Source organism: Rhinolophus sinicus, chromosome 1 (genome assembly GCF_057876585.1).
Source record: "Rhinolophus sinicus isolate RSI-liver-muscle chromosome 1, RSI-T2T, whole genome shotgun sequence".
In the NCBI taxonomy this organism is placed as follows: domain Eukaryota; kingdom Metazoa; phylum Chordata; class Mammalia; order Chiroptera; family Rhinolophidae; genus Rhinolophus; species Rhinolophus sinicus.
In genome coordinates this window covers 56,797,372-56,819,649 of record NC_142501.1, presented here as the reverse complement: position 1 = coordinate 56,819,649, position 22,278 = coordinate 56,797,372, and the positions used below count along the sequence as shown (strand labels likewise).

General features: G+C 32.7%; 2 protein-coding genes across 2 annotated transcripts; one reads left to right on the top strand and one right to left on the bottom strand.

The window, feature by feature from the left end:
• Nucleotides 1-6,728: 6,728 nt before the first annotated feature.
• On the bottom strand, nucleotides 6,729-7,667 carry LOC148759073 (olfactory receptor 6C6-like). The gene has a single exon (XM_088798022.1). It carries the CDS (start codon nucleotides 7,665-7,667, stop codon nucleotides 6,729-6,731), a length of 939 nt encoding a protein of 312 aa, XP_088654148.1.
• Nucleotides 7,668-21,333: 13,666 nt separating this feature from the next.
• On the top strand, nucleotides 21,334-22,278 carry LOC148759072 (olfactory receptor 6C6-like). Its single transcript, XM_088797993.1, has one exon. The coding sequence runs from the start codon at nucleotides 21,334-21,336 to the stop codon at nucleotides 22,276-22,278; it is 945 nt and encodes a 314-aa protein (XP_088654119.1).

Genomic DNA, 22,278 nt, shown 5'->3' with positions numbered 1-22,278 from the left:
GATAAAGAAATGTTGGTACATTTATACAATGGAGTATTACTCTGCCATAAAAAAGACGAAATCTTACCATTTGCAACAACATGGGTGGACCTAGAAAATATTATGCTAAGTGAAATAAGTCAGACTGAGAAAGACAAATACCATATGATCTCACTTACATGTGGAATCTGAAGAATAGAATAAACAAACACCTCACAAAATGATAACCCCAGCAAGTGTACTACCCATCTGACACTGTACATAGCTATTATAATACCATTCACTAATACCATTCACTATATTCCCTATGCTGTACTTACATCCCATGACTATATATATACACATACATATATGTATATATATGTATATATGTATATATGAGTTTTATATATATATATGAGTTATATATATATTTTTAATTATAGTTGACATTCAATATTATTCTATACTAGTTTCAGGTGTACAGTGTATAGCATAGTGGCCCGGAATGTACAAATTCATGAAGTGAACCCCTTGATAAGTCCAGCACCCACCTGACACCACACGTAGTTTTTATAGCATCATTGACTATATCCCCCATACTGTATTTTACATCTCCATGATTATTTTGTGACTACCAATTTGTACTTCCTAATCCCTTCACCTTTCTCATCTATACCCCTAACCCCCCTCCCATCTAGCAACCATCAGTTTGTTCTTTGTATCTATGAGTCTATTTCTGTTTTGTTTGTTTATTCTATTCTTCAGATTTATATATAAAGAAAGCAATAAATCAAATTCAGAAAGTTCAGTATTCTAAAGGACAATAACCAATCTACATGCACACACACACATATAAACATATACACACTAGATACAAGCAGGAAATTTTAATGTGAACTGGGCATTAGACAATATTAAGAGTTTTTTAGTTAATGGTGAAAGGTTTGATAATAATATAGTGTCATGTCAAATTTTTATTACTTTATTAATCTGATAATAAATTACTTAATTATCAATTGTAAGTAGCAGATATTCACTGCTGGGTGCCAGAGAGTACACTGGGGTGAATGCAAGAAAAATTGTGTATTCCATGACCTCAATGATTTTATAGATCACGTAGCTTTATAGTAATATAAATAAATAATTAAAATTTTACTTTTATATGTAGATATATAAATTGGACTATAGGGGAAGGATTTATTCACTGAGGATGTCCTTTCAGGCTTAAAACAAGAAAAAGTACTTATAAGAATGAAACCTTAGAAAATCATATTCCACAAATATCCTCTTCTGAATACTATTTTCAAGAGAAAACATAACAGTTAACGTTTCCATGCATATATCTGTTATAGGGAATGATTGCATCATGGAGAAGAAATTGAGAATAGTCATATAAAATTTATTTTCAAACTGCTAATTTTTTCATGAGAAAGGGAATTTTAAGAGCTGCATCAATTTTGAAATAGATAAATCACAACATAAATTTCTCCCATGTAGTAACCACTCGCAATGTGCCAAGAGCATTATCACTGCATTTCTATTCTCTATATTAATAGTTTCTCATATTTACATGTGCTAGGCACTGTTCTCAGTTACATGAGCAAAATCCCATGAAGTAGGTAATTTTTATCACTCATTCCCATTACACAGATGGAAAAAAAAAGAGGCACAGACAGCTTAAGAATTTTTTCAGAATTACCAGGATTTTTAACTGACAAATTCAGGATGACTCCAGAAACAGTTCTCTTAACAAATACACTATACTATAAAATGTATTTGGCTTCCTTATGATTTTGTTTTGTTGATTACTGTTACAAAAAGAAAAAAAAATTTATTTTGGGTTATCAAGCAAGTAAGGAGCGGAGATACCATGTCTTAATTCACGGTAACACTCATTGAGGAAAATAACTGCAAGTGTTAAAATGACCAGTGGTTCCTATTAAAAAAGACAAAAATGAGATGAGCTGCAGACTGCACTGAACAAAAAAGATGCACATTACAAGCCAATTTGTGGTTGAAAAGGGGTCCTGAACAAGGCAAGAAAAATTTCATGAAATTGTATCACACATCTCCTTCTACTTTTCTTCTTATGTCAGTATCCTGCAGTATTTTTTCGGGAAAAGTACAGTAAAGAGGAAGTTTTTGAAGACACGAAGGTAAAAAATATTTCCCCTTGGCATATTTCGTTTGAATTCAGATAAAACTCATGTAACATAAAATTCACCATTTTAATCATTTAAAAACCCACAATTAAGTGGTTGTTAGTATACAGTCATGTGCCACTTGACGATGGGAATGCAATATGAGAAATGTGTCCTGAGGTGATTTTGTCATGTGAACATAATAGAGTGCACTTACACAAACCTAGACGGAATAGCCTCCTACACACCTAGGCTAAATGGTACAACCTATTGCTCCTAGGCTACAAACCTGTACAGCAAGTTACTGTACAGAACAACATGAGAAAATGATGCAATGAAGAGACAAGGTAAATAAGAGAAGTATGAGGCTGCTGCTGGCATAACACGACACGCTGTTTTGAACAAACTATTTTTTTTAATTAAAGTTTATTGGGGTGACCATAGTTAGTAAAGTTACATAAGTTTCAAGTGTACAATTCTGTAATACATCATCTATATATCACATTGTGTGTTCACCACCCAGTCAGTTCTTCCTCCATCACCATATATTTGATCCCATTTACCCTCATCTACCACCCTTCTTTCCTCTTCCCCTCTGGTAACCGCTAAACTATTGTCTATTTCTATCAGTTTTTGTTTCTTTGTTTGTCTTGTTCTTTTGTTTTTTCCAGTGTCACTGTATACCACATATCAGTGAAATCATATGGTTCTTGACTTTTTCTGTCTGACTTATTTCGCTTAGCATAATAATCTCAAGATCCATCCATGTTGTCGCAAACGGCACTATGAAAGGATGAAATAGCAAACTTTTTTATAAGTAGAAATAGTACATTCTAAAATAACAATAAAAGTATTAAATACATAAACTAGCAATATAGTTGTTTATTATTATTATGTAGCATGATGTAGTGTATATAATTTTATGTGCTATATTTTTATATGACGGCAGTGTGGTAGGTTAGTTTACACCAGCATCACCGCAAATAGTGAGTAATGTGTTGCCCTACAATGTTATGACACCTACAAGGTCACTAGGCAATAGGAATTTTTCAGCTGTCTTATAATCTTATGGGATCACCATCGTATATGTGGTTAATCATTGACGTAAGTGGTGTTACGTGGTGCATGACTATATTTGCATCACCATTATACAATTCCAGAATACCTTTAATCACTCCAGAAAGAAACTCCATACCATTAAAGAGCTCATTTCCCCATCTCCCCTCCCTCCAGCCTTAGACATCCATTAATCTACTTTCTGCCTCTATGGACTGCCTATTCTGGGCATTTCATATAAATGGAATCACACAATATGTGACTTTGTGTCTAACTTTCCTCACTAGTGTTGTTTTCAAGGCTCATCCATGCTGTAGCATGCATCGGTACTTCATCCCTTTTTATGGCTGAATAATGTTTCATTGTATGGATATACCACCTTTTGTGTATCCATTCATCACTTGAAGAATATTTGGGTTATTTCCCCTTTTTGGCTATTATGCACAATGTTTCTATAAACATTTTTTTGTACAAGTTTTTGTGTGAATGTATGATTTCAATTCCTAGAAGTAGAGGGTTCTAATTTCTGTACATCATCACTAACATTTGTTATTATATATTACAAGCTGTCCTAGCGGTTTGAAGTGGCATGTCATTATGGTTTTTTATTTGTATTTACCTAATAATTGATTTTGAGCATCTTTTCATGTGCTTTTTTGCCCATTGTATATCTTCTTTGGAGAAACACCCACTCAAGTTATTTGCCTGTTTTTTTGTTGAGTTTCTGTCCTTTGATTATCAATTATAAAAGTTATTTTACATAAATTTAACCAAGGAAATACAATACTTGTACAAAGAAAATGAAGAAAACTTTTTAAAAAGACATTAAAGAAGACCTAAATAAATAAAAAGACATCCATGTTTCATGGACAGTAGACTTAACAGTGTTACTTAAGATGGCAAACTTCCCAAGTTGATCTACAAGTTCAATGTACTTCTTATAAAAATTCCAACTGCTCTTTTTGCATAAATGGCAAGCTAATCCTAAAACGTATATGGAATTGCAAAAGACCTTGAGCAGCCAAAACAATACTGAAAAAGAGAAACAAACAAACAAAAAGAGTTATACTTTCCAATTTCAAAACTTACTATAAAGCCACAGTAATCAAAACCGTGTGATACTGGCATAATAATAAACATACAGATCAATAGAATAGAACTGAGAGACCAATAATAGAACCACACATCTATGGTCAATTTATTTTTAACAAGAGTGCCAAGATTATTCAATGGGGAAATAATAGTTTTTTCTAACAAATCATGTTGGGATAACTAGATATCTACATACAGAAGAAAACTATTTTTTTCCTTCAAAATTGAATCACTCTTTTCTATGTCAATATTGGAAAAAACAGTCTTAGATTCACAATTTTGCACACTTTTTTTCTCCTGGAAATATTATTTGCCTTGTTTTCTAAAATGTAACACATTTTATGTTTTGCTTCTCATTTTATTGTTCAAAGAGTCTATACTTAGGTTCATACTTTCTAGGGATATCTTTCAACCCATTTTCCTCAAACTCTACACCTGCTGTGCAATTTCATGTAAAGTAAAAGACAAGGCATAAAATATTGGAAGAGGTTGGATATTATTATTTATCAAGAACTGTAATAATTACATTAAAATTACTAATAATATAATACTGTTAACAGAAATTCAAAATCATCTCACGGATATTCTAATGTTCTATAAAAACTTTCATTTCTACCTGACACCATATACAAAAATCAACTCAAAAGAAATCAAAGACCTTAATATGAGCACAGAAACTCCAAATTCTTAGAAGAAACTCTACGGATAAATATTTGTAACTTTGGATTAGGCTATAGTTTCTTAAATATGACACGAAAAGCACAAGCAACAAAATAGATAAATTTGATTCAATTGTGCAAATACAACCCAAAAAATGCACAATAATATTTACAAATCACATATTTAATAAGGGTCTGGTAATTTTTTAAGAGCTTATTGCAAAGCAAACTGTGTGGATGGAGGCTTTCAGGGCTTTGAATATAATAACATGGACTCACTCCCTTCTATTTGCCATAGAAAAGCAGATGAAAAACAATGTAGGCTTAAGAGTTATAAATTGAATCAGAACACAAATCTGAACAAATTATTTCTATTCAGGCCTACATGGATAATCATTATGCCATCAAATACCTTAATGACTTTTTACTCATATTTCTCTGATAGCATATTATATCCAATATGGAACTCTATATATTTTAGTGATTTTTTTGTAGGTCGTTTTCTAAATCTGACAGGATATCAATACTACCTCTTTCTTAAAAGGCATTAAATATTTGAGTGAGTATCTGCAGGCGTGACAGAGAGGGAATCCCAAGAAGAATCAACTGATATGTGTTTTTTTAAAAAGCTCCTTGCATTTATCTGATATCCAAACAGTTAACAGTTCCCCTCAGTTTGTTCTGGATCCATCTTCCAGAGATTCAAATTCATTGCCACTGTCACAATTTAACTCTCAATTAACTCATTTAGTTTAAAACATTAGCCCTCTAACTTGTCTTCCTAACTCTCACATCTAAAAATGCATTCTCAATACCGTTAACAGAACGATCTTTCTAAAATAAATATCTGATCATAGAGAATCTCAGATTAAAAAGAACACTCTCATATGAACCACCTACCTCAGAATCACCTATAATCCATGTTTCTATACTATACTCCAAGTAAATTGAATAGGTATTTTACGGATGCGAATATGGACTTTGATTTAAATAAGCTAATCAGGTAGGTGATTCTTATTCACTCCAAATTTTCAAGTCTATAAATTTACCAGATAAAGTCTTAGTACATGTTAGGATATACAAGCTTTTTATGATTTGAAGCCTTTTTTTTTCTTGTCTTGTTTAATACTGTCTCAACAGAGGAAACCTTTTACCCCAAGAGCAGCTAATATTTATTCAGTTCTGTCTGGGCCAGATGACGATCTAGAATCACTATATATATATATATATATATATATATATATATATATATATATATATATATATATATATATATACCATCTTATTTCATTCTCAAAAACACCTTATAAATAAGAATTATTATTATTCTAATCTATTTTACAACTGAGAAACCTACCAACAAGGAATTTGGTAAACTTGCTCAGGCTCACATGTATGTCTGGATTTAAACCCTGGCTGACTGGCTCAAAAGTCTACACTCTGAATTGTCAGGCTTGTGATATTAGCTAGTAATATCTGAAGCAATTCCTAGAGCCTAGGGTGGTTCATGTTGTTACTCTTATGCCTATAAAATTCTCTTGTGATTAATATATAATTAAAATAGTTTTTTTTGAGGAGGTCAGTACTATGTCTTACAGAGTAAATGAAATTTAATATTTGTGTTGATTACTTAAAGAAAGGACACTTACTATAGCACAAAAGGGAATGCTAATCATAAGGAGAAGTAGGAAGGAAAAAAGTTTGGGTTAAAGTTTTATGAGAAGGCTAACTAATTGAAGAACAGATTAAGTAAACTTAAAAAATGCATAAATTTTTTTATTTACTTTTTTCTCCAAGACTTTAATATAAAAATGTTTCCTCATTTTTTGAAGAAAAAGAAACTCTTTCGGAGTGTATCCTTGAAGGCTTGTTTCACTTGCTGGTTCCTTAGAGTGTAAATAAACGGGTTTAATAAAGGGGCAATCGAAGTATAGATAACAGCTATACCTTTGGATAAAGTCACCCTTTCTTTTGCTGATGGCTTCATGTAAATAAAGATACAACTACCATAAGTAAGGGAGATGACAATCATATGAGAAGAACAAGTGGAAAAAGCCTTTGTCCTTTTCTGAGCGGAGGGGATCTTTGGAATGGTCTTGATAATATAAGCGTAGGAAAGAATCACTAACAGCAACGTGACCACGAGTGTTACAACAGCCGAGACAAATGAAACCGATTCTAGGAAGTGAGTGTCTGTGCAAGAAATCTGCAGCAGAGGGGAAGTGTCACATATGAAGTGATCAATGACTTTGGAAGCACAGAATTCCAGTTTCAGTCCCAAGACCAGTGGTGGAAAGGTAATCAGAAAGCCAGCTGTCCATGAGCTGAGCACAAGTTGGTAGCACACTTTGTTGTTCATAATGATCGGGTAACGTAGGGGTTTACAGATGGCTACATAGCGGTCAACAGACATGGCAGCCAGCAGGTAAAATTCTGTAACTCCCAATAAGAGGAAAAAGAATAACTGAGATGCACACCCATTGTAGGAAATAATTTTGTTTTTAGTCACGATGGTTATCAGGAATCTGGGAATACAGATTGTTGTCAATGAAACCTCCAAGAAGGAGAAATTTCGGAGAAAGAAATACATAGGAGTCTTGAGGCGGGGATCCAGCAAGGTAAGGAGGATAATGGATAAGTTCCCCATCACACTAAACATATAGTTTAGAAAGAGAAATATAAAAATCACAATTTGCAGTTGTGGGTCATCAGTCAGTCCCAGGAGAATGAACTCTATCTCTCTTGACTTGTTCTTCATTTCAGATTTTAGTCCTATTAAATAGACATAGGAAAACAACTCCAAAAGGGGAAATAACAGGAACTTTAAAAATTTACAGACATTGAAAAAACATTCAGAAATGTGAACAAGTTTAAAAGATTGATCCAATTTGACAAGACAGATGATACCTATTAATAAAATGATATCATAGATCAACCTAAGCAGTCTCTAATTGTTCCATTGAAGCCACAGTTATCTTTACACTACTAAATTCTTTTTCCCCATTTGAACTTGAAATATAATTTAATTTTGAGCTGATTATTTCCAGATTAGCTGAACTCTGTTTCAATGTTTCACATGGAGAAACAGGAATATTACTCGAAGTGTACTTTCTATGAACATTTCTTAAATTATTGGAAAAGTATAACATCTATATAATTATACCAGTGTCAATTTGCAATATTTATTCAAAAATCCTTAGCTCATCAAAATGCTTTTTAAATATATGGAAAATATAGGAATAATAAGTTATGTATTTTCTCTTTGAAATACTCAAAGATATACCAGTAGTTATTTTGTCCCAATGTAGTACTTCTCCATTATTCCTTTATCTCATTTCACTTAAGTATTATTTTTCTTCAGTTTTAAATATATTAGTCTTCTCATAATCAGTTGCTTTTTATCAAGAAGTATTGACTATTCAACCTACATAAAAATATAAATAACAATTCAAATTCAGGGGATATTACCTGACTTGTCCTTGCAGAATTTCTTTCATTTATGATCTAGACATTTATTCCAAATTATAAGTGACTTACCATGGTAGGATATATTGATACAATTTCCTCCCTATGGGAATATGGTAGAAGCAAGAGTTAAAAACAAATGATGAATATCTCCCTCTATAATATTATAAAATATTCGAAATATTCAAGATGAACTTTAATTTCAATGCTTTTCTGGACAAGGATTCAAAACAGATATGCAATCTGGAAATTATATACATCTGCTAGTATCTTCCACTTTCATTCTCACTCATTAAAATCGTAGGACATAGATATTACAGATAATTCAATTAGAATTCTCCTTTATGGAAGATAAGATTAATTTTCCGTGTTTTCTTACATATTTAAATAAAAATTATCTCCATAAATTTTATATTAAAATGTGATGCTCTAAATTAAAAGGTGTTTGGGGAAATATCTCAGATGAAAATAACCCAAATTTTATAATAAAGAATTATTGCTTCCAATTGAACACCAACAAAAGCCACAGTTTTATCATTTATTTCATAAGATACACAAGGGAATTAATTGAAATAAAAAGGGGAAAGAAAAAGAAATGCCCTCTGGAGACTGGTGAGAGGACATACCAATTATGCACAAAAAAAAGAAAGAAAGGGGGAAATAAAAATCACTGTGAATTGCTTTAACTATAAAACCGAAGAACATTCTCCCAAAAGAGAACCAGAAATAATTTAAACTCTATACTTAATTCCAACAAAAATTTCATAATCCACTGGGAAATTCTGTCTAATTCTACTGCTAATACAGTTTATCCTAAAAAAAGGAACCTTTCTCATTTCCATTAGTCAATATGTTAGGATTCCATTAACTCGATGGTGACCAACTCCCAAAATTGGGATGAGGGAGGCAGAATTTAAATGTTTCCCTGTTTCCCTATTATTTTAAAACAATATAAAAAATAAGGATAAACAATAAGAAGTACACAATGAGAATCTTTTATTCTTGAAGCAATTGATGTTTCATCTGATACTCAATACAGTAGTGCATATAGATGACAAAAAGAGAATATTTTACTAGATAAGCCAATACAACCATAGTTATCAGAACATTAACATTGACACATTATTAACATGTAATTTTTCAATCCTATTCAAGTTTCACCAATTGTCTAGAAATTTTTCTTTATAGAAAAAAGAATATAGTTTAAAATTATGTTTCATTTAATCTTCATATTTTAGTGTACTTTAATTTGGACTAGCTCCCTAGTCATTCCTTAACCTTCAAGAATGTTGTTGAAAATTATGGTCCAGAAATTTTATATTATGTCCCTCAATGTTGGTCTGAATTTCTCCATCATTATGTTCAATTTATTAAACTTTGGCAGGAATATCACAGAAATGATGATGTCATCTCATGAAATCCTATCAAGGATCATACTATTTCATTTTTTCCCATTATTGATGATGTTTTATTTCTTAATTAATGTGGGTATGTATAGGATCATTAACCATAAAGCTACTTTTTAATTTTTGTAATTAAATTTGTATACTTGTAGATACTTTGAATACTATGTAAATATCTCAATCTTTATAAAACTTCCAGTTTACAGATTACTTTATATCATTACAGACTCATGGTTTCCATCTTTATTCATTATTATTATTATTATTATTTATTTTGATGCTAAATTGCCCCAGATTTGGCCAGTGTAAGTCCCTTCAAAATTGTTCCCTTGTCCTTTTCATATGCCCCACTGATTTTTTTTTTAACTTTTATTTATTTTAAGTGTGTTTTTCCAGGACCCATCAGCTCCAAGTCAAGTAGTTGTTTCAATCTAGTTGTGGAGAGTGCAGCTCACACTGGCCCATGCGGGAATCCAACTGGCAACCCTGGTGTTAGAGCATCGCACTCTAACCAACTGACCTAACTGGCTGCCCCATGTGCCAAACTGATTTTTGAGGGTTTCTTTATTTCCTGGCACCACAAAGTGCTCCATTCTCATCTTGTACCTTTTCTGGACTAACCTTGTTATCAGCCATTTATTTATGGAGTCCTGATTGTTATAATGAAAAGTTATTGCGAAACCAAGATCTAGGTGCTATGGGTGCTACATGCACTCGCTGTTACTAGTAACCACATTTCCAGGCCCTCACAGTGGACAGATCTACACACACACACACACACACACACACACACATACACACACTTATACATACATGTATGCACATTTACATATATACATATATATACATATATATATAAAATGTATACAGAGGGGTATATATATATATATATATATATATATATATATATCCACTCATTTGGATATATAGGTAGATATACACACTTATACACACACGCATATACATATATAGATGTTTATACCTGTATTAGTTTCTATAATCTCTCTCTATATATAAAAATGAGTTCACACCAATATGTCAATCCTGCACCACTGAGTTTATTCCACTGTATTCATTTGACGTGCAACTGGAAAACAAATGTGACTGAAGAGGATGACACTTCCTCCAGACATGTATAAATTTTGGTTTTGTCAGGTACCCAAAGCCCTTAGTAATCCAGGATAATCTCAATCCAAATGCATGTACTGAGATGATTTGATGCTAAACTGTATCTGCCAGTGAAGGTCTGCCTACTAGAGTTTCTCAACTCAAAATTAGAGGTGTTCACCAAGTTTCCTCTGATGCTCCCCTCCCTGTCTCCCTGAACCCAGGAATCAGTCAAAAAACACTGAACTTTCCTGTTTCTTAGTCATTGCTTCTTTTTTTTAATCTTTATTAAATGTATTGGCGTGACATTGGTTACCCCAATACATTTAATAAAGTTTCAAGTGTACATTTCTATTATACATCATCTGTATATTGCACTGTGTGTTCAACACCCAGTCAGTTCTCCTTCCATCACCATATATTTGACCCCCTTTACGCTCTTCTACCACTTCCCTCCCCCTTTACCCTCTGGTAACCACTAAACTGTTGTCTGTGTTTATGAGGTTGTTACTTTCAGTTTTACATCCTACCTATGAGTGAAATCATACGGTTGTTGACTTGTTCTGTCTGATTTATTTCACTTAGCATGAACATTATCACTTCTCAATCAGCATTTATCTTAGGGAAAATGAAGGCCCAAAGGCCAATCTTCTTTTCTGGATCTCTGTTCCATGTACTATACTGCACTGATAATTCTTCCCTCTCTTATCTCTTCAATTAAAGTCAAGCACATATTTTTCATATATCCCATTCCTTCCAGCTGTTTTCCATGGGAGGTTTGATACATACTCAAATTTCTCTGGAATTACTTTCTTCATAAGTGATGTTAAATATTTTCCTAATTAGAAAAGAAATTGAAACCCATCTTCAGATGTCTTACGCCTTGTACAATTCAGCCAGTTTTATGTACCATGTATCCCCGAAAATAAGACCTCGCCGGACCATCAGCTCTAATGCGTCTTTGGAACAAAAATTAATATAAGACCCAGTCTTACACTATAGTAAAATAAGACTGGGTCTTATATTAATTTTGCTCCAAAAGACGCATTTGAGCTGATGGTCCGGCGTGGTCTTATTTTCGGGGAAACACGGTAGGTTGTTTATTCCTTATGGTTCCACGGGGGTGTTTTTATGTATTGTAGCTACTAATCATTTCCAGCTGCAAATATTTCCTCTTGATTTGTGACTTATCACCACTTTCTGATGTGTTTTGAAAAACTTTCATAGCTACATCTCTGCCTAAAATAACTTTGAGCTCTAGTTCTTAATAATTTTGCCACTTATACACGTCTCATTTTAGTTAATATTTTCTCCATATTTTAAAGATATCATTTAATTATCTTTGTATCACAAAGTTGCTGTTGAATTGTTATTCGCCATATGTATCTAGTCTATCTTTACTTTCTCACTGCCCTTAAGATGGTCCCTTTGTCTTTGCAGTTTCAGGAGTTTCCTACTCATGGATTCCTATACATGATTTCACTACTGATGGATGTCTTGTCCCTTAACTTGCTTAATATTTATTTGGTTTCTTAAAAATGCAAATTGGTGTCATTCATCAATTATGGAAAATTAGCAGCAATTATCTCTTAAATTTGTTTTCCCTGTTCTAGGTTTGTTCACCTGGATATCTAATCGAACATATGTTACATCTCATTATACCTAGAGTGTCTTGTGAGCTCTTTCATATTTTCATTATCTTGCCTTTCTACACTGTATTCTAAATAGTTTACCGAGAGTTTTATTTTTCTATTGATGCATTAATGTCTCAAATACATCAATTAGCTGTTTAACTCATATGTAAAACTCCATTTCAATTTTTATTTTCATTTCAATAAACCCTATTTTCTCCAAATCTTTTTTTCAACAGTCTCTTATCCCTATTAAATTGTCTTACTCTCTTTTATTTCTTTAAGCTCTCATACATTATTATTTAATAGACTTTCTGTGATTCTTCAAACATCTATAATTATAGTGAGTCTATTCAGCATTTTATTGTTTCTGCTGGTTACCACTTGTGGTGACCTGACATGCATACATTATGAGATACTTTATTATGATGTGAAGTCACATTCTATAGAATGGTACCTGTGTGTGATACGAGTTCTACTAAGAGGATTGGCATTTGCAGCTGCTGAGTGTTGTATGCTAATCACTGGGACCTAATCACTGTTACACAAACTTTGCGTTGGTGGTATTCAAATTTAGGAGGAGTGTGCAGTCTACTTCCAAATATATCTAAGCATAGGGATGAGAATAGAAATTCTAAGGGAAGCTTTCCCCCCCACCTATATCCAAGGTGAAGGGAACACAGTGTCCACATTTCTCTCTCTTTGGTGATGATTTTATATTTTATTTAGATCTTGAGGAAGATAGTTTTTCCTGGTTGGTTCTGGCTCAATATATTTCCATGCAACAAAACTAAGCACTGTATGTGGAACCCAAACTTTACTTCATTACCCTATTTACGAAGTGTGGTAAAGTCCAATAACTGATCCAACACTTGTTTCTTTGCTCTTACCTGTGATGATCTGTTTCAGGACTCGTTCACTCTATCTTTCTAGAAATTGCAGATTTCACTTATTTTTCCACCAGCTCAGCCATTCATCTTTATATCTTCTTTCTGAGCTATTAGGCTTTTTGTATCAGGAAGATTTTTTAAGACATCTGACTGCTGTATTTTAGGAAGTGAAAGACTCTTCTCCCTTTTTAGGTTCCTAAGGCTTGATTTTTACTGATATTGATACCATAACTATGTATACATTGCCATTTCTTTCACTGGGCAGTGCATTAATTTTCTGTGGATACTGTAACAAATTATGGCAAAATAGATGGTTTAACTCAATGAGAATTCATTCTCTCACAGTTCTGGAGGCCAGGATTCTGAGATTAGTGTCACTGGGCCAAAATCAAGTTGTTGCAGGGTTGCGTGACCTCCAGGGGTACTAGGGGAAACACCATTTCTTTCGTCTTCCTGCTTCTGGGGGCTGCTGCTCTTCTTGGCTTGTGGTCACATTATCCAATCTCTGCTTCTGTGTTCACATTGTCTTCTCTTCTTCCATCTGTGTCAAATATCCTTCTGCCTCTCTTTCATAAGAACACTGGTGATTGCATGTAAGGCCTACCTGGATAATCCAGGATAATCTCCCCATTTTAAGTTCTTTAACTTAATCATCTGAAAAGACCTTTTTGGGGGAATCAGGTAAGACTTACAGGTCCCAGTGATTAGGTCCTGTTATCTTTGGAAACCATTATTGTCCTGCCACTGTCATTTAAACAATTTAAAGTATATGTATTATATCATCACTACCTCCTCACTAGCAGATTTATTATTTTCATTATTCTGGTTACTTATATTAATTAGTATGCTAAAAGGGAGTTGATTAATTTGGTGATCAGGATCATGGAAATGTATAAAGTTGATAATTGTTATGGTCATTTCCTGTGGAAATGAAATTTTTTTCAAGTTATATACCTTGATTCATAGCATCAAATTTTCAAATTTAATTCTTCAAGTTAATTTCTTTATCTTTATATTCCTTAAATAGTATTACACTTAAATTGACAAATTATAAGATGTATTGGGTACTACCTAGTGCTAAGCACAGTACAAATATTATCTCATCAAAGCTAAAAATGATTCCATAATAGAACAATGCTCTTAGTACCTTCTAGCAAACTAAGAAATAAATGCTGGAGTGATCAATTCACTTGATTATTAACAGTACAGGTAAGTAGTCTGGAGCTGGGATTGTAAAAACGATTTCCAAGGAGGCTCTTAATGACTCTTATATCAATTCATATTCTTTGAGAAATAATAGTTATTTGGTTGTATTTATTTATTAGTTCTAATTTTGCAAATACTAAATAGATGATATGAAATCTGACTAATATATGACTGAACAGGCAGGAAAATTGTTGTCACAAGATTAGAGGAAATTGCTTTTCAGGTGTATCTGTAACCTTGTGAATCAGACATCAAACAGGACCAGGAAAAAAATAATAAATCTCACCAAACTAAACAACATAGGGTTTTTTCTTCCAAAGAGAAATAACATCAATGTTAAAGATTATCTTCAAATTTTAGAATATTTGAATTACAAAAAAAGAATATATGAATTACAATAAACATGTTCAAAATTATTAGACAACAGTTATTTAAAATTTGACACCTGATACACTAACTGACTAAAGTAGAACAAAGGGAGTATATTGACTGAATATGATTCTGAGTCAAATATGTTATTTACTTTGAGTTTACAATTCTGACATGAAAATGAGTATATCTTTAGGAGGATCTGGGGAAGGTAGTGGAGTGGGAAGTACCGGTACCAGGAATCTGTCTTCCCCACTAGACAACAATTGCACTGGCAGAATTGTCTGATATAATCATTTTGGAACTCCAGTGTCTATTGAAGGTTTGCAACTTCAGGGGAAGGCTGAGGTGATAAATTGCTGTTAATTTTGGTAATTTCAGCTCTTAACACAGTAGCAGGTCCTCATCCTGCATTTCCCAGCTGTGCACGTGTTCCTAGAGCAGCTTGCAGGAGCCAAGGTGGACAAAAAGGATCCTCTCCTTCAAATATTAGGGATCTATACTCTGATCCCCAGTTGGTGCTTTTGACCACAAAGGTATTAAACCTCCCAGTGTTGTTGTAAAGCCTTCTCCCTGTGGCTGAAGTGACTTTCAGGGAATTTAAAGGACTGGTGCCCTGACCCACCTTCATTTTTCTCTTTTTTTCCTTTTGGGAGCCATACGTTAAAGGCTAAGGCATTTAAAGTAAATGCAGATATAGGGAAAATTAGAAAGTGACTGTGAACGCCCAAGTTGGGTCACAAGCTCAGAAAATACCTGAGAAGACCTCAGGCTGATACTTGCCACATAGAAAGCCTACAACAATAAATCAATTAAAGAAAAACAGAAACAATGACAAAAGCAGCAGCCCTGGGGAAGAAGTGTCTGAATTCCAGAGTTACCACATTATTGAATTCAAAATCCAGTGTTCAACAGAAAAATCACAAGTCATAAAAAGAGACAGGAAAGTATGGCACATTCAAAATAAATCAACAGAAATTGTCACTGAAAAAGACTTAATGATAGATTTACTAGACAAAGACGTAGAATAATTGTCTTAAAGATGCTAAAATAAGTAAAGGAAGATGTGGAGAAATCAAGAAAACAATGTATGAACAAAATGGAAACATACAAAATGAGTTTAGAAACTAAAATAAACCAAAAAGAAATTACATAGATGAAAATTACAATAAGTAAACTCTTATTGAATGTAGTATTTTTTGGTAAAATATGAAAGAACTTAAGCTTTGTTCTTTTAACCCCCTGATAAATAGGGAATACTGCATCCAAGTTCAAAATATCTAAAGTTCTCAAAAGTACAAAAAATATTTCTAAAACTGACTATGAGTTTAGCATAAAGGAAGTTTCAAAAAATTCGACAGGATTAAATTCTTGGAAGTATGCTTTGTAATTATAGTGGAATTAAAAAACAAACAATAGTTTAGTGGTTACCAGAGGGTAAGGGGGGACAGGAGTGATGAATGAGGGTAAACAGGATCACATATATGGTGAAGGAAGGAGAACTGACTCTGGGTGGTGAACACACAATGTGACATATAGATAATGCATTACAGCATTCTACACCTGAAACCTATGTAACTTTAATAACCATTGTCACTCCAATAAACTTTAACTTATAAATAAATAAATAAATAAATAAATAAATAAATAAATAAATAAACATTACATTAAAAAAAAGAATCAGTTACAAAGAAGCAACTAGAAAGTCACCAAATATTTGAAAATGGAGCAATGCATTTCTAAATAGCCAATTGGTTAAAAAAAAAAAATCACTCTGGGTGATGAACATACAATGGGATTTATAGATGATGTAATACAGAATTGTACACCTGAAATCTATGTAATTTTACTAACAATTGTCACCCCAATAAATTTAATTTAAAAAAAAAAATCAGAAAGAAATTAGATAAATTTTTGAACTATATGATAATAAAACATAGCATATCAAAATTATGAGACATCTAGTAAAGACATGTTTACAGAAAATTTATATAATTAAATGTGCATTACAAAAGACAAATTTTTTTTGTACTGTCCAATATGGTAGCCATTAGCCACCTATAGCTATTATATTAAGTACTTGAAATGTGACTAGTGTGACTGAAAAACTAAATATTTATTTTAATATTCACTGTTTCAAATTTAAATGCATATATTGGCCAATGGCTATCATATTGGACTGTATAGGTCTATGTAATCTTCTCAATAGCCCAATAAAAAAGAGATAAGTTACATCCAAAGACATTTGATAGATGATTGAGATAGAATTTAACTACAAAAAGTTCACCTTTTGCAGTTACATAGGCTGATGAACTTTGACATGAGGTCTGACAATTAAGTTCCGGAACTCATCCAGAAAAAGCGCTATGTACCTCATTGTTGAATATCACTACAGTCACCTTTGAAGTACTCCCCTTGGGAAGCTACGCACTGATGCCAGTGCTTACTCCACGCTTCAAAGCAACTTTGGAACTTTTTTTCTGGAATGGCCATCAGAGTTGTCATCGTATTACACTTGATGTCCTGAATGTCATCCAAATGTCTTCCTTTCAATATTTCCTTTATCTTTGGGTAAAGGAAGAAGTCATTGGGGGCCAGATCAGGTGAGTAAGGAGGGCGTTCCAACACAGTTATTTGTTTACTGGATAAAAACTCCCTCATAGACAGTGCCATGTGAGATGGTGCATTGTCGTGATGCAAGCGCCACGTATTGTTGGCAAAAAGTTCAGGTCGTCTTACTTTTTCATGCAGCCTTTTTATCACTTTCAAATAGTAAACTTGGTTAACTATTTGTCCAGTTGGTACAAATTCATAATGAATAATCCCTCTGATATCACAAAAGGTTAGCAACATCGTTGCAACAAATTCGCGAACTTAATTGTCAGACCTTGTATATAGTCATGCAATCACCACTACAGTCAAGATTTAAAATGTTTTAGTCACCTCAAAAAGTTCCTTCATGTCACTTCTGTAGTTAGTCACTTCTCTTCATCCTCAGTCTCTAAGTACTGATCAGATTTTTAGTTTAGTTTATAGAATTATAGAAATGGAATCAGAGTTTGTGGATGTTTTATCTGGCTTCTTTCTCTTAGGATAAGATTTCTAAGATTCATCTATCAACTCACCAGCTGATATTGGACTGTCTCCAGGTTTGGGTATTAACATAAAAATTTTAATAGATAAAATTCAGTTTACTGAGGGAGTAAAAAAATTCATCAGATATCCACCTCAAACCTCACTTTATTAATCCAAAAATAAATTGTGCTTAATTGTTGTATGTAAATCAAATATATATAATAGTAGATGCCAGAGTGTAAAACAGTTTACAATAAAGTCTAAAATTTGTTCTGTTACTAATTGGAAGGAACTGCTTGTGATTCTGTTACATATTTCATTGATGTTTCTAAATCACTTGGATGCTCCTCTGGGATACTTTCACTTCAGCTTTTATTTAAAGTAGATTACAGTGGTGTCCTTTATTGCCAATAATTAGTACTTCTGGAACTCTGATCCCCAGAGTTTTTCTTTCTAAATATTTTCTTTATTTTAATAGATCCCTTGAGTCTGTATAAGTAGAAAATGATAAAACTGAAGCATTTTGTAAGTGTACAGTTGGCAATGTGGAGTCTATTTCTTGGAACACTTGCTTATCTTTTATAAGATGATATCCTGAGTAATTTTTAGTTGATACTCCAAAATTTTTTTTATTTTGTTTTAAAGAATAACTACCTATTTTGAGAGAGTTTTGATGACTGCATTATAAAAACAAAATTTTACAAAAATGCAACTTATATGGAATAAAAGATGGCGGCCATTAAATTATTGATACCTGAGTTCTGAACATCACAGTAAGTATGGAATTGAGGAAATATGAAAGTTATTTACAGAAACACAATACTTGTATGTACACATTGCCTCTTCTCACAAAAACAATTCTTTATAAATTGCCCTATTATATAATATAATATGATCATAACAGAGAGTAAAAGAATTAATTATGTTAACATACATCTTTTCCATGCACACAGAGTGGAATAATAAATATAATAGATTCAAGAAGGTAAGTAAGTCAACTGTAATTTTAGCTTAACTGCAGAATCAGAAATTAAGTCAAATACATAATAAGTCCAATTCAGGGAATTAAATTTGACTACTGAATTTTCAGTTTTACAGATTTGTTTAGTGATAGAGTCATTTTATGGTTGTGTATTAACAGGTGTTGTAATCTATTTAATCCATACACAGTTACACCTAAGTTTCATTTTCTCTAATTTTCTTTGTGAATTAAGTGTTGTCTTGGATAAAGTGATGTGGAAAAAACACTGAACAACTCTTGTCTATAATTTGAAAGAACATAGTTCCACAACAGTCTGTTAGACCCACATGGTAATAGAAATTGTATGACTCACTCCTACCACATACCTTTTCGTATCATAGGTAGAGCAAAGATGGGAGTCACAAAAAACATATATCTTTACAAGAAAAGCTTGTCACCACTTAGTAGCTGAAAACTGAATGTCTTCAGTTGCCATTAAAAACATTGAAGCTGCTCAATAACATTTGGAAAATCACATTAAGCAGAAAAAATCTTTGTGGTTTTCTTACGCTTTTCTTTTTTTTTTTTTTTTTAATGGGCACCTCTTTTGAGGGAGAATCCATTCCAGGGCATCCTGCCCTTCACAAGAAAAAAGAACTCTCCTCAGGCCTCCAGCCAGCTTCCCTGAGATTGCTTACATTATTGCACTGTATATTTTTTCCAAATGGGAAAAAAGTAATAAATAGACTAGCAATATTAATAAGACAAATTAAAAAGAGTAAAGATGACAGAGTGCTTAGTAACCTATTTCTCGTAAAAGGTAATGCATAAAATAAAATAGACTGACATGTTTAACATAACAAGGGAATTGTACAACATGGAAGTAAATACAATTCCTATTATGTAGAATGGATAAGGGGTAATATATTCCTGGCATATTTAATAGTTTTTAAAAGGATATAAAGGAAGTAAAAAAAATAGTGCCCCAAATTATGTAGACATATGTAAGAATGCATTTCAAAAAGATTAATAGAAAAAAAGACAAATTTTAAAATTAAAATGTCGTTTTGCTTTGTTTTATTTGTCATGTATACTGAAAAACAACTGTCCATTTGAGTATAGCAAAGTCAGTCAAGAAAATTAATATAATAATAATAATCGTGTACTCTCAGTACAGAGAAAATTTCAAAACTATTATAATTAGGATCTGTATCTACTTACTAGAAATCAGTGCTGCCTTAGCGATTGACTGTCACTAAAACTGTAATATTACTCTAAATCCTGGTTTTGAAAAGTCACCCTGATACTCATTCTAAAAAGACAAACCAACTTAGTACATTTACATAGATTGAATAAAAATAATAGAAAATGCATTAAAATAATGCATATGCTTTTTTGAAAATATATATAACACAGTTGATTCAGGAGGGATGGGCAAAAATGCACATTAATCAAAAAAAATTTCAAGTTCCAGAGGAAAAATTGTGAATATTATAATAAAGAGAACTAATAGACGAGAACGACTTTAGATGTGACTGTAGCATGTAAATTATGTGTCATTAGCAATTTCAGACTGGCAAAACCATTTGCAAATGTATAAATTAAAGAGTGTATGCTTTTTTACCAGAGGATGGGGGGAGGAGGTGGTAAATGAGGGTAAAATATATGATGATAGAAGAAGAACTGATTCTGGGTGGTGACACACAATCGGATATATAGATGATGTATTACACATTTGTACACCTGAAATCTATGTAACTTTACTAATAATTGTCACCCCAATAAACTTTAATTTAAAAAAAAGAAAAGAAAGAAAATACACACACTCTGTTGATACCCCTATAGCCCTGAAGTTATCTTCAAATATCTTTCATAACTTGTGCTGTGATTTGGGTATGTGACTGTGTCTCTTCCAGTTGACTGTTAAGTTTATTGAAGGTAATAACTGCATTTTAAACACCTTTGTAACTTCTATAGTGGTCAATTGGGTTCCCTGTACATAAAAAAGAATGCTTAATAAGTATTTGGTCAGTATTTTATGACCAAAAAAAAAGAATGTATGCTTTTTTCTGCTTTAGGTTAAATACACACACACGTATATATTAACCTAACATACATGTATTTATTTAGTTAATATATATTTATTTAGTTCACATATTTAGGTTAATTTATGTATATTTAAGTCAATTTATATACATTTGATTCATTTATATATATTTAGGTTAATATATATAGGTTATATTATGTCATATTCCCATATATCCTTTCTTTTTGTTTTTTCTTTTCCAAGTAGATTAGATAAGGCTCAAAAAGAGAAATGAAGAACCAGTCAATGGAAATTGAGTTCATCCTCCTAGGACTGACAGATGACTCACAATTGCAAATTGTGATTTTCCTGTTTTTATTTTTGAATTACATGTTGAGCCTGATGGGGAACTTAGTCATTATTCTCCTTACCCTGATGGATGCTCGCCTCAAGACACCAATGTATTTCTTCCTCCGTAACTTCTCATTTCTGGAAATCATATTCACAACAGTATGTATTCCCAGATTCCTGATAACCATTGTGACAAGAAAAAAAACAATTTCATATAATAATTGTGCAGCTCAATTATTTTTTATTCTTCTACCGGGAGTTACAGAATTTTACCTTCTGGCTGCCATGTCCTATGACCGCTATGTTGCCATCTGCAAACCGCTGCATTACCCAATCATTATGAACAGCAAAGTCTGCTATCAGCTTGTACTCAGCTCTTGGGTAACAGGATTTCTAATTATCTTTCCCCCATTGGTCTTGGGACTCAAGTTAGAGTTCTGTGCTTCCAGAGTAATTGATCACTTTATGTGTGAAACTTCTCCTCTCCTCCAGATCTCTTGCACAGATACACATGTCCTAGAATTGATGTCTTTTATCTTAGCTGTGGTGACACTTGTGGTCACATTGGTGTTAGTGATTCTCTCTTACACTCACATCATTAAGACCATTCTGAAATTCCCTTCTGCACAGCAAAGGACCAAAGCTTTTTCGACGTGTACTTCCCACATGATTGTTGTCTCCATGACTTATGGTAGCTGTATTTTTATGTACATTAAACCCTCTGCAAAAGAAAGAGTGACTGTATCCAAAGGTGTAGCTTTGCTGTATACCTCAGTTGCCCCTTTACTAAATCCCTTCATTTACACCCTAAGGAACCAGCAGGTGAAAGAAGTCTTCTGGGACATATTACAAAAGATGTTGTGTTTTTCAAAAAAACAATTGTGA

Coding starts and splice junctions, on each gene's coding strand:
- LOC148759073 (XM_088798022.1), bottom strand. CDS start 7,667: ATGAAGAACAAGTCAAGAGAGATAGAGTTCATTCTCCTGGGACTGACT.
- LOC148759072 (XM_088797993.1), top strand. CDS start 21,334: ATGAAGAACCAGTCAATGGAAATTGAGTTCATCCTCCTAGGACTGACA.